The 12,875-nt window shown below is 45.0% G+C and overlaps 1 protein-coding gene across 1 annotated transcript in view; it reads left to right on the forward strand.

The window, feature by feature from the left end:
* Ccnyl1 (cyclin Y like 1) overlaps nt 1-12,875 on the forward strand; it is a 33,441-nt gene that overhangs the window by 14,214 nt on the left and 6,352 nt on the right. The window contains exons 4-8 of the mRNA XM_005005766.4: nt 3,035-3,135; nt 5,920-5,955; nt 8,123-8,174; nt 8,575-8,694; nt 12,149-12,315. Coding sequence (XP_005005823.1) covers nt 3,035-3,135; nt 5,920-5,955; nt 8,123-8,174; nt 8,575-8,694; nt 12,149-12,315 — 476 coding nt within the window. The remainder of the gene's footprint in view (nt 1-3,034; nt 3,136-5,919; nt 5,956-8,122; nt 8,175-8,574; nt 8,695-12,148; nt 12,316-12,875) is intronic.

Consider the following 12,875-nt stretch of genomic DNA (forward strand, 5'->3'; position numbering starts at 1 on the left):
GCCATATTGTCCCAGTATTCATGATGCAGATAAGTCATTAATCCTTTTTTTTTTTTTTTTAAATCCAGCATGTCTTGTAAAAAAGAGGAAAGTCAGGCCAGGGATTTAGCTCAGCTGTGTAAGTGCCTGCCTCACAAGTGCACGGTCATGATTTTGATCCCAGTACTAAAAAAAAAAGAAAAGAAGAAAGCGAATGCCTTTACTTTTTTAATAGGTTAAAAGAGAGGCCAGTAGGCACATGAGGAAAAGCCAGTGGGTGGGGATAGGATTTTAAGTACTTCCTCTTTACTGGGGAAGGTTGGGGTTGAGACTTGGTAGACCGCTACATATAATGATTTTCTAGTTGTCATTTGACCCTCTCAGTACCGGCTTTCCTTTCCTGTAAAGGTTGCAAAATTCCATACTCTTATCACTTGTGCTGACTGAAGATAAATGTTACTGTCTGTTTTGATAACCACCTGCCTGTGGGGTTTTTGCTGCTCCTTTTAATATTTGCATTGTATAGCCTTACATTTGTCAGTTCAGTGTATTTCATTAAGGTTGTGAGCCAGCAATGGTAAGGTTTAACCATAAAAGGAAATTGTCTTTTAAGCAGGATGAGGGGACAGTTAACCTGTTGGCAGCTATTTCCCAGACTTTACTAAGAGGCTTCATTTTGCCGTTCTCTGGTCTACAGACTGAAAAGCTGAAGTGGTTTATGTCCCCTGCTGCTACTGCTTAGCAGAGAGTCTCTACTGCCAGCTTTCCTGATCATGTCATTGGCAGGCGACAGTGTATTTCCCTGCCCATGAGAGGAAGCCTGATTTGACTGGGAGGTGTTTGGCTGTCCTGGGCTGAGTCTAGGAGGTTGCTGACTTGCTTAGTGACCTCCCATAGGGCTGTGAGATCACATCTCATTGCAAGCAGCAGTGTTTTGAAAGACAAACCAGTGTACATTCATAACAGGAAAATTGTTAACAATTTTCCTGGAAAGGAAAATGGGAGACATGATCAGCACCTAAAGCTTTACCAGCTAGTCTATATTTTGATTCATTTCCATCCACTCTTCTTTTTATTCCCATGTAGAGATTTTTTTCATCAGAATTTACTTTTGTTAGTGATGGAGTATTTGCCATGTTACCTGTGACAGATCGAGTACCCCTAATTTATTTTGTCTTTTTTGACACAGGGTCTTGCTATGCAATTCAGGCCAGTTTTAGCTCACTTTGTAGCTCAGGCTGCTCTTGAACTTGCAGGCATTCTCCTGCCTCAGCCTCCCACGTGCTGGGATTACAGGCGTGCCACTACACCCAATTGAGCTCCCCTAATTTAGAAACCCAGAATGCTCCAGAAATCTAAAACTTTTTGAGTGCTAGCATGGCACTGAAAATTGAAAATTCCCAGCTGACCTCATGTGACAAGTTTGCTGAAAATACTGTATAAAATCACTTCTAGGTTCTGTATGTAAGATGTATATGAAAACATAAGTGAATTTTGTGTTTACACGTATAGTTCCTATCCCCAAGATTATTTTTATTTTAAAAATCCAAAAACTTTAGATGCTGCATAATTTGAATTTAAGATAGTCTGTACTAGTGACCTTAAAAATATGTTTCATATTTAATAAAAATATTTGAATAAATCACTTTTTCTGTTTATACTGTTTTTTGAAATTATTAAAGCATATACACATTAGCACAGTTAATATGTACATCTTAACTGAACAGTTTAAGAAACATCAGTTTAGATACTGTGGTAGCTTGAAAGAGAACTTAGCCCTCCAAATAGTTACACCTTTCAGAAATATGTCTGGGTCTTTGTGTGAATAAGTAAGTGGCCTGGCAGCTAAAATAACTGAGCTAGCAGTGGCTGTCACCCACTCTGTGGGCGTCCTGAGCTGGCTCCGCTGGCGTTTACCTGCTGTCTGCCCCATCCTCTTGGCCCTGAGAACTGGTGGGAGAGAGTGGCAGCTGGATGGAAGCCACTGTAGTGACAGAGCGAAGGAAGGCTCATCTGAATTAGTTGGTTTTTTTTTAGAACATTAAAGTTTGTGTCTAATATTTTTAGAACATTAAAGTCTGTGGTAAAGAATGTTGCTATAATTGAGCTATTCAGACCAGACTTGGTTATTCTCTTTTATGGAAGAAATTGTCAACATAGCTTAGGGTGTTGCAGTAGTTGACTATTGTTACATTCTTTTATTCTTTTCCTTTTTTTTGCTACCAGGGATCTAACTCATGACTGCGTACTTGCAAGGCAGGCACTTACGCTGTTAAGCTAAAATCCCTAGCCCCTATTCTTTTATTCTTTGCAAATAAATGGATACTTCTAAAGTGTTTTAAAGATCGGTGCAACCACTGTAGCTGAATTCTCACTGATAAATTTCTATCGTCTGACTTACCTTCCAAATCATAATTGGTTCTTAAACAATACTTTGTCAAACACTGATTTGTCCCATGTTCTGTGCTCAGCAGCAGGAAGTAGATGCTGTGAGAATCCTCCTCTGGAGAAACACAGTTTCTGGGGGAGAGGATCCTCTGCAGGCAGTTGATGTCCTATAGCAATGTGAATTGGAGGATGAGTTTACAGAAAAGGAAGTGTTTTGTGCAGTGGCCACTGGGGTCAAGCTTCTGGACAGGGGGAGGAAAAGGCATTCCAAGCTGAGAGCAGCCTGTGTGAGGTGGAGGGCCAAGGTTTTCACCTGAGTGATGTAATGGCAGTCTGCTTCCACATGAGGTAAAGGTTAAATTTCCAAAGCTGTGTTTTGTCACCTGTTTTGCTTGTGAGAGGATCTTTTAAAAAGTAGTCATTTTACCCTCCCTCCGGGGAACAGGCCTAGAGCAGCCTGTGGCTGCGGCTCACTGATAATTGAGCAGCCCTGATGCACAGAGCCTCCAGGGGGTTCCTGTAGGGGCCACGTGAGTCTCACTCAGGCAGCTTGTGCAGTGTAAGAAATACCTTAATGCTTATCGTTTGACATTGTAACCCAGGAGAAGGGCACACTTTATAGGTTTAACGTACTGTGACATTTTCTTCTATTTCCCTTCCCCTTCAGGTGTCTCCAGGGCAGCTTACTAAAAAGTATAGCTCATGCTCAACAATATTTCTGGATGACAGCACAGTCAGTCAGCCTAATCTTAGAACCACAATAAAATGGTGAGTACTACTAGGTTGCCAAGGGCTAAGTGGCACACCCCTTCTGCTGAAAGCATCCTAGCCATCCTGGGTACTTTCAGCCATTGGATTGTCCTTCTCAGTGTTCGGTTTGAGAAGTGAGGGCAATCATATGCCGAGTCTAAGGACCTAAATGTTATTTTTTCAGCTTCCATTGTAATCTCAGCCTGCATGGTGGAAGGGAATCCCAAGAAAGGTGTACCTCTTTATTTGATGCATTTATGTTGCCAAGACACTGTTGAACATAATACAAAGTGCTTTTTATTGGATGTTTCTACAACAAAGTAGTTTTGTGAGGCTGCTGGCCTAAAGCAGCGGTCATCACTTTGGGGATCACTTGTGGGAGGAGGAGCAGCTTGTCCTCTGCCGACACTGCAGTGTACCTGTGTTTGAATTTTTCCCCATTACTGGTGCACATGGGTCACAACTGAAGATATGTTGTCAGAAGGTCCAGACAGGAACCTTTTATGCTTTTTAAAATGACAACAAAACCAGTGTGCAACTCTGCTGCTCCATTGGAATTGTTCAAGGAACATTGCTACTATCTTCTTGGGTTGTGGGTGTTGATTTTCAGAAGACAGGTTACAAACACCGTTTTAGAATGTTATTATCTTTATCCCTAACTTTCTTTAAAGTCAAAAATGTAATTAGTTTATAAACTTAATTTTGTTTCTGATATGTCAGCTATTTAATTTTTAGTTCATTTAAATTACCAATGACTTCTGTTAAAAACTACAAATACACACTCAAAGCAGTATAACTTTCCTTCCACATTTACAGTAGTCGAGGTCAAATGGTGCATCAGCAGAAGCTGAGCCTGTCTGAAGTCCTGAGGGTTGGCACCTATGCAGTAATCACTGAATGTGCTCCGTGTTCAACCAAGGCCCTAACCCCGTGGGTGAAACCACTCTGTCTGAGTGAAGGCCCGGGCGTCTCTGGAATCTGCACACTGCGCTGTGCAGTGTTGGGTCCGGGAGAGGGACCTTGCTCAAGCAAGCAGGTTTCATGCCCGCCTCACACTGTTCCCCATAAGTCTGCAGTACAGTAAAGCTGTTTCAGTTTGTTTTCAGTACGTTTTAAAAATAATTAGTACAGTAACTGTTGGTGAAATAACTGTTCTCTAAGTAATAGGGCAGATTGGATTTCATGAAAGATTTTTTTTAATGTCATGGGGTAGTAGTTCTAAGTAGGTAAACCTTACTAGAATCACACAGCTTTTCCAAAATCTTGCTGTCTGTGGGTGCTCACACGCCTCCAGGAAGTCAGGGATGAAGATGCAGTATAATTATCCAGAGGAAAGCATTTCTGATTCTAATTCTTTTTTTTTTTTGTCTTTTTCCTTTTTTTTCGGTACCGGGGATCGAACTCATGACTGCCTGCTTCCAAGGCAGGTGCTTATGCCGCTGAGCTAAATCCCCAGCCCCCTAACCTAATTCTTAAGTCAGCCCCAACCTTTGCTGCACGTTGGGGTCCTGCAGGAAACCAGCCTAGGCTCCAGGCCGAACCCCATGTCCGTCTGTCGGAGTGGCAAGCTCCCCTGCTGCTGTCCTGCTGACCGTGCCAGGGAAGCGGCTCCTCTGTGGGGCTGTGCCGAATTGGTGCCCGCCGTGGTCCCCTTGCCTGTCAAGTGGAGTGTCAGACACAGTGTTCCAGAAGGCTTGATGGCCCTCTCAGCACATGAGTCAGAGTCTGTGGTTTTTCAGTTTGGAAACCAAACCAAGCTGAAATGCTATATAAGTACCCATCTTTGACGGCAGTAGTGTTACAGACCTTAGGAATTTTAAAATTTAAAACACTGTATAGACTTAAAATTCAGACTTGCCTCCCCTCAGTTATTTTGAGCTTCTTTTGCTCTCTCTCTCTCTATTTCCCTCCCTCTCCCTCTCCCTCTCCCTCTCTCCCTCTCCCTCTCCCTCTCCCTCTCTCTCTCTCTCTCTCTCTCTTTCTCTCTCTCTGTGGTACAGGGAATCAAACACATGCCCTGGTGCTTGCCAGGCAGGCCCTGTGCCCCTGGGCTGTACCCCAGCCTGAGCTTCATTGTAAACAGTGAGGGCAGACGGAAGCATGTGATGCGCCCCAGAGCACGCCTTGCTCCCTGATGCACCACATCCGTGCCTAACTTGGGGCGTGGTAATGTGACACCTGGAGAGCTGCGTTGTTCACTAATACTTCACTTAAACTCACTTGTGATGCCTGACAGGGTGACACTGTGTGGTCACACTGCGTGGGTGTCACATTATTTCAGGACAGCTTGACCTCCTTGTTTGTAGGTGTTTAAGTTACTAATACATTTCTACTAATAATCATGCAAGAGTGATTTTAAATGATGTTACTTGTTATACAGCAGTTTCATTATTATTTCCTTTTGAGCGAAGTAATGAAAAATGGTAGGTGAAAAGTGAACTAAGTAAAATGCAAGGAGGACCATTGACTTTTTAAAAAAGACTGCGGCTTAAAATTACGCGTGTGTGCAGATCCATGGAACACACACAGGATGGAGGGTTTTAAGGTGGAAAAGCAAATGGAGGATGCACAGTGTATGCTGTAACCAACAGAGATGTGGCTTTTAAACAGTGCATTACCCAGCATTTTTCTATTTTTGCTAAAAGTAAAAAAAAGAAAAAGCTAACACAGGAAATGTCCATGTGATACTATTGCAAACTGGATAATTCAGGCATGCTGGGGTGCTCCCCTCCTTTCCAGATGCCTTCAGGTCTAACAGGTGATGTAAACAGTTGTTAAAGAAGTTTTTTTTTCTTTTCACAGTGTGACCTTAGCAATATATTACCACATAAAGAACAGGTGAGCTCTTTAAAAACCCTTCTTGTTATTTCAGCTAAAATGCATGATACCACGTATAGTATTGATCATAACTGTAGACATCATAAGGTGTCATTTTAATGTGATTTTTAACTACATTCGTGTTTTTTGTTTGTTTATTTGTTTGCTTTTGGTACCGGGGATCAAACTCTTGACCTTATGCTTGCCAGGCAGGTGCTTATGCCGTTGAGCTAAATCCCAGGCAGTGTTGTGTGTGAATTTATTCCAGTACTGAAGCAAGTCATTTGAAATTTTTTGTTGTTATAATTGTCTTTTAAAACTTTTAAGGTCTTGAAAATCCCAAAGAACATTTGTTTCTGGGATTATATTGATGTTTCCTGTTGTAGAAATTAACACCGAAATTATAAACTATATATAATTTTATGTACCTGCATATATATGGCATGTTAACACTGGGTTCTTAGCCTTGACACTGCTGCTGTTTTGAACTAGATCATTCTGTGGTGGGGGCTGCTATACGGCATTTTTAAAAGAGTCCCACTGTCCCCTGCCCCTGCTAGTAGCACCCTCCTTCATACCATGACAGCCAGACATGTCCCCGTGGGACGTCCCCACCCCATCCTCGATGGTGAACCACCTGGATGACATAAATATCTTGTCATGAAAAAGAACCATCTTCTGCAGCTTTTTTTTTAAATACTGGGAATCAAACTTAAGACCTTGCTCTTGGCGCTTGCCAAACAAGCACTGTGCTACTGAGCTATATCCCCGGCCCTGCTGCAGCTTTTTAAATGCTTCTTTTTCAGTTGATTGGAAAATGGCTAATTTTTGAAAATCTAATATTTGTTGGTTTGCATTTACAATTTTGTTTTGACAAGCAGTAAAAAGAGCCTAGTTTCATGGAGATACACAGTCAGGTAAAATTTAAACCTTTCAGATAATTGTGAATATTCTTTACTGTTGTATTAAGTACCACAAAGGTTAACTTCTTAAATTACAGTGGAATTTTACATTGTATCACTGAACTTACAACATTAATACTCATTGATATACTATATCTTGCATAATTGATAGATCTTTTACCAGTGCATGATTTTGTACTATGCACTAGTCATTTTGGAAAACACTCGTTTCCTTCTTTTTATGGTGTCAAAGTCTTCAAGTATTGATAGGCTGTCAGATACGCAGCAGAAAGTACCAGTTTTCCAAAATCTTGATTTTTTTTAGCTTTTGCTGCTTAGTTAGTTTTTGCTGCTTCATCAAAGAAGCAGGGCCTGGGTTTTTTGGTTTCGTTTGTTTTTTGATAGTCTTATGCTATAATTTAGGCAGTCTTTGAATTCACTGTGAAATCACAGCACTGTTCTGCCTCAGACTCCAGCCATTGTGTGCTACCACACCTGGCTCTTTTGGTTTTTTTAAATACAAATAGCCCTGAGGAATGAATTGACAGTTCTTGTGACTTAGTACTTTAGTCTTGATTTCTTGCCCTGAAGCGAGTTTTACTCCTTTTTCCTTTTATATACGTGTCCAGAAGTGGGGAGAAGCATAGCGTGAGGTCTTAGCCATTTGGCCGCTGGCATCTGCTGAGAAAAGCCTGAGGGAGCTCTCAGAACCACTAGCTTGTGTGAGTGCAGTGTGTTACTTCCATGAGTTTTTGAGACTGGTCTCTAGAAAAACAACTAAATTTTTTTTTTTTTTTTCTTTTTCATTTTTATCAGTACCGGGGATTGAACTCATGACCGCCTGCTTGCAAGGCAGGTGCTTATGCCACTGAGCTAAATCCCCAGCCCCAAAACAACTAAATTTTATTTGCGAGCTAACAGAAATAAATACGTGATCAAAACAGAGAGCACTATAGAGAGGAAAACCAGGAAACCTAAACCTGGCTCGCGTATATTAGGTGCTCAGGAGCCTTGAGTGCCCAGCAGGGCTGCCCTGTGCGAGGAGCGAAGCTGCACAGCGTTCCTCAGCGAGGCCAGAGCGGGTCCGTGCTCTCAGCAGTTTCAGCCGGGCGCCATGGGGAGCTTTCACAGTACTCTCTGTGCTGAGTCAAAGGAAGTCTGAAGGCCAGGATCTAGAAGGGTTAGGGTTAGGCTTCTCTGGACAGCCCCCTCTACCCCTAAAAGATTTGTTACTAGGATATTAATGATTCCCGAACTAGTTTTTAAATGTACATCTTACTTTACAGAGATGCAAATAGATCCCTAGATATTTTTGATGAGCGGTCACATCCACTCACGGTAAGTGTCACTTTGTTTTTCTCATTGAGTTGTATGCCTTTTGTTTGGGTTCGCATTGACATTAATTACAAGAAGACTTTCAACTGAAAATGTATTGGAGAATCCCATGGCAGGAACATGGAAAGGAGCACTCATTTTCTGAGCTTACGTCTGCTTGCAATGAATGCTGCCGGGTGGCACAATGAGTGGAGAACTGTGGTGTAGTCATGTGTCACCCAAGAGTGGGACACTCCGTGAGATGCTGCGCTAGGCAGCTTCATCCTCCTACAGCCTGTACTGCCGCCTCGCTTGGCATGGCGAGGTCGCGTCTGTGGGGGCTGTGGCTGTACATGTGGCCTGCCACTGAGGATGTGAAGTGTTTTCCTGCTGCATACTTACAGTGCATTCTTTCTTTTTTCAGCGAGAGAAGGTTCCAGAGGAGTACTTTAAGCATGACCCTGAACACAAATTCATTTACAGATTTGTTCGTACTCTCTTTAGTGCTGCACAGCTAACAGCTGAATGTGCAATAGTAACTTTGGTAAGATTCTTATTTATCAAGCATGTTTTGAAATTGGTCTTGTACATAGGGTGAGGTCTTGGTTTTCTAATAAAAATAGGTTCCTGAAATAATCATCAGAACTTTTAAGACAAACCTGTGAAAAAGAAAAGTAAGTACACATACGTGAGTGTGATAATCGCTACGGTTTACAGTACTGCCTTTGCTTTTCTCATCACAGAACAGCTGCTACTGAAGGTAGTGGGAGAGACACCCCCCCCCCGTGCCTCATTACGCACGTGCTGCACTCCGGGTACAGTGGGGATGGGGGAGGCAACAGTAACAAAGCCAAGTGGTCCACACAGACCATGTCCGTGCAGTTCTAGCTGAGTCCCAGGGAGTGTGTGCACCCCAGACAGTTGTGATTAAGAATTATTGCCCTCAGTTTTCTGACCCTAGTATTGTGGGTGTTAATTCACCCCCACTGACCTGTGTCTGCTTGTGAAGTTGTCTATAATGATAGTACTACTTCTTAGAAAGGCCTGCCCGCCTCCTGAGCTGTAGGTGGGTCTTTAGTGTTGCGTCATCCAGAATTCCTAAGGGGAGATTAGCATTTAGAATCATAAATGGTGTTTAAGTGGTTGATTGTTCTACTCCTCCCTCAGCAGGTGCACAGTGGAAAGTCAGCTGCAGGGCCTGGGGGGAAAGTACTCAGATCAGTACCTACTGCGTAGCATCCGGTGAGAATCTAGAGATGAGGCTTGCACAGTGTTGCTGTGGAACTGGAGCTGAGTTTAAGAAGTAAGGAATTAAGAGTGGCTGTTCAGATGCACAGAACTCAGACAGATCCTCACCATCAGGTTTAAGGGGTGACGAGAGGGTGCTGAAGGAGAAAGCCGGCTAAGGGAGGGTGTGGTTAGAATGCTGTGTGGCCCGGGTACACAGATGCCTGCCTGAGAGCTACTCCTTATCACGGTCTCGGGGCTAGAGTAGAGAAAAGAATAGGTCAGACAGAGTTCGGGCCTCTGCGAGCTTTTGTTCTAGTGAAAAAGACCGAGAATGTTGTTAAGTATGTTTTTCAGGTGGTGGTAAATCCCAAGAAGGTAAACCAGGGTGACGGCTCACGGCAATTAGCTGGTTTCTGTCCTAGACAGAACTGCCAGGTGGAGCTACTTAAGATGCTGATCAGCAGCCTGACCACAGTGAGGAAGTCGGGGTGCACAGGTGCCAGTGCAGGAAGGCAGTTCTCGGGCTCCGGGAAGAGCAACAGGCTCCGTCTTACAGCATGGGTTAGCTGGTAGGCCTCGGGAGGAGGTTAAATTCTAGGCTGATGCTAGACTTTTGATAGATTTCAAGAGGGAGTGCAAAATGCTCCTAATTTAACATGGTCACAGCAGGGCTGACCATTGTGTTTGTGCCGGATGGTGAGTGTCTGCCGATACATGTCTGACTTCTCCAGATGGGACAGACGAGTGGGTATCACTGGGGTTCTGGCTGGTGGGAGCATGTTGAGAGGGTTTTTTGAGTGCGTTGGAGAGAGTATAGACTGGTTAAGGTGCAGGTTAGAGGCAGAGAGAGGCTGGGGACATAGCTCAACAGCACAGTGCCTGCCTAGTAAACACAAAGCCTGAGTTCGATTCCTGGTACCATAAAGAAACAAAAAAACCAGATTGGAGGCAGAGGAGGAGAGCGGGGAAACTACAGTGAGTAAGTGAGCAGGGTTGGGTGTAACTCAGGATGGGATCCCTGGGCTCCGCAGTGAAGGGTGGGTGACAAGAGCGGCCAACAGATTGGAGTGGGGCAGCTCATGCATGGAGGCAGGTGGCCGTGTCCTTTCCTATCCGGCCTGGGGGAGTGCCAAGCTGGGAGGAGGCCTCTGGGTCATAAGCTTGAGTGTCCCAGGAGTGCTTTTAGCCATGGGATAGTGGTAGTAGGCGGATGAAAGGTGAGTTCAGAACAGATGCATGGTTGGGTGAGCAGGGTGAAAAGCAGCACTCCAAGACCTGCTGGAAATAGGAGGCAGCGTGAGCACATCGTAGCGGGAAGAGCCTGGCAGGGGGAGGTGCCCCCAGAAGGAGATGCCGGAACTCAGTAGCTGAGTTCCGCAGAAGTGGGAGGGGCCAACTGCATAAACAGGAGTTGCTTCCTGGGTACAGCAGGGCAGGCAGTGGAAATGTGTTGGCCAGGACACGGGAATGTGGCCAAGAGTGGTAAAATTGGTCTAGTTGTTTTGCTGCAAGTTCTACGAGGGAGGTTCATTCGTAGGATGCTTGGCAGTGCCGAGGAGTTTGGGGATGAGAGGACACGTTCCCCAGGGCCATGTGACACACAGTAGCCCTGGTGTTGGAGAGGCCTGTCTGTCCTGAGCTGCTGGCTTTCCGCTGTAAGCCATACCCTTGAATGAGGCCCATTTCTGCTGACTGGGTGCAGTATCTGGACAGCATACACAGCCTGCCCTGGGTCTGTGGCCCTGCTGCTGCGATTGCAACCACAGTGGATCGAAAATATTTGCAGGGCAATTCCTATCCATATTTCCTACACTACATAGTGTAACTGCTAGTTCCATAGTGCCCACCCTGCATCTGGTAATGTAAGTCAGCCAGCAGTGACTGAAGGTACCAGGGAGGGTGCACATCCAAGTGGCACTCGGATCCTGGGACAGTCAGCGCTGGCACCCTTCTGTGCTAGACAGATGCGGTCCTGGAACCGATCTCCCGTCTGACACTGGGGCACAGCTGTCCACTTTCTCAGTGTCATTAGAAGTAACAGCAGCTCCCAGCTTCTGTCTTCACTCAGCTGTTAACTTCATCTGGTTCTCAGGGGCTTGGTGTTTGATGGATGTAAAGTTGTGAGGTTGTCTCACAAGCAGCCGAGTTTAGGCATCCCTGGGGTACAGACTGGCAGCTCAAAAACCTCAAAATCAACAGAACTGATCTCGAGTTGGAGATCTTGTAAGAGATTCATTGTTATGAAATGGACAGCGGAGATGGGCCCAAGGGCTCCAGGCAGGGCTGTCCCTTGTTCCCCCTAAAGAGCAGGGAGCCAGGCCTGTTTTCCAGACCTGTACCTGCCGTGCCGTCCACCCAGTGGCCACTGGGAGGCGCCCTTGTCCACCATTTCCTCCACGAGTGTCACAGGACGGTTAGTCAGTGACCAGAAGATAAAAATGTGAGGTCCCCTGAGGCTGCTGGCTCTGCATGGTACCTTGCCCTAGGGGAGGTTTTCGGTGTCCGAGTACCTGGAGTCTCGGCAGGGCTGGGCCTCACCACCCCTAGGTGTGACATGGTGCAGTGCCTGTCTTAGGCCCAGTGGGCAGCAGTGCTGTCTGACCTCCAGTTGTAATCTGGCCTCTGGCTCTGACTGAGCAAAATCTCTAGGACTCAGAAGTAAAAGGCACTTGCTTTCCAGTCAAACTCGGAAGAAATGTGATTCATAACAGTTCTTACTATAGCTCTTAAATGAACTAAAATCAAAGACCAGTGCTCTGCTTTTACAGGTTTACTTAGAAAGGCTTTTAACTTATGCTGAGATCGACATTTGTCCCACTAACTGGAAAAGAATTGTTTTGGGAGCCATTCTTCTTGCCTCCAAGGTGTGGGACGATCAGGCTGTGTGGAATGTGGACTACTGCCAGATCCTCAAGGACATTACGGTTGAGGACATGTGAGTCTGTCAGGTTTTGGTGAACTTTATAACCATCTTCCGGTCCCTCATTTGCTCCCATAAAGTATATGTTTTAAGAAGCATTTTTAAATGTCACATGCAGATAATAGAAATAGGCATAAAACTAATACTTCCTGTCCAGCTGCCCCTCACAGTTCGTTTTCCACCACTGATTTGTAGGCCTTGGCATGTCATCACTGTAATAACTTGCTTGATAAATTGGTGTAGTTTTTCTGGCAGTGTTTTGCCAAACATCTTATAAAGCTTACCACTGGATGACATACTACAGTGTATACCTTTATGGCTCTTTAAAAGCTGCCCACCAGTACCAGTCCCTTTTTGTTGGGCATGTACCTGGATTTTGAAACGGACATGTGGCCACTGTTAAGGTCTTCGGGCCTCTGGACAATGAAAGGGTTTTGGCAGCAGCTTGAACCACACCTTGGTTGTGTGTTGCCTCTGTCCCACCACCCCCTCTGCAAGACAGGGGTCAGGAGAGGGGAGGGGAGGGCCTCAGGCCCTGCCCTCCTGGCTGCCCCAGCAAGGGCGCTTGCCATGTG

The sequence above is a fragment of the Cavia porcellus genome, unplaced genomic scaffold (genome assembly GCF_034190915.1).
Source record: "Cavia porcellus strain 051 isolate PalLab524CR breed Dunkin Hartley unplaced genomic scaffold, mCavPor4.1 scaffold_26, whole genome shotgun sequence".
Taxonomy (NCBI): domain Eukaryota; kingdom Metazoa; phylum Chordata; class Mammalia; order Rodentia; family Caviidae; genus Cavia; species Cavia porcellus.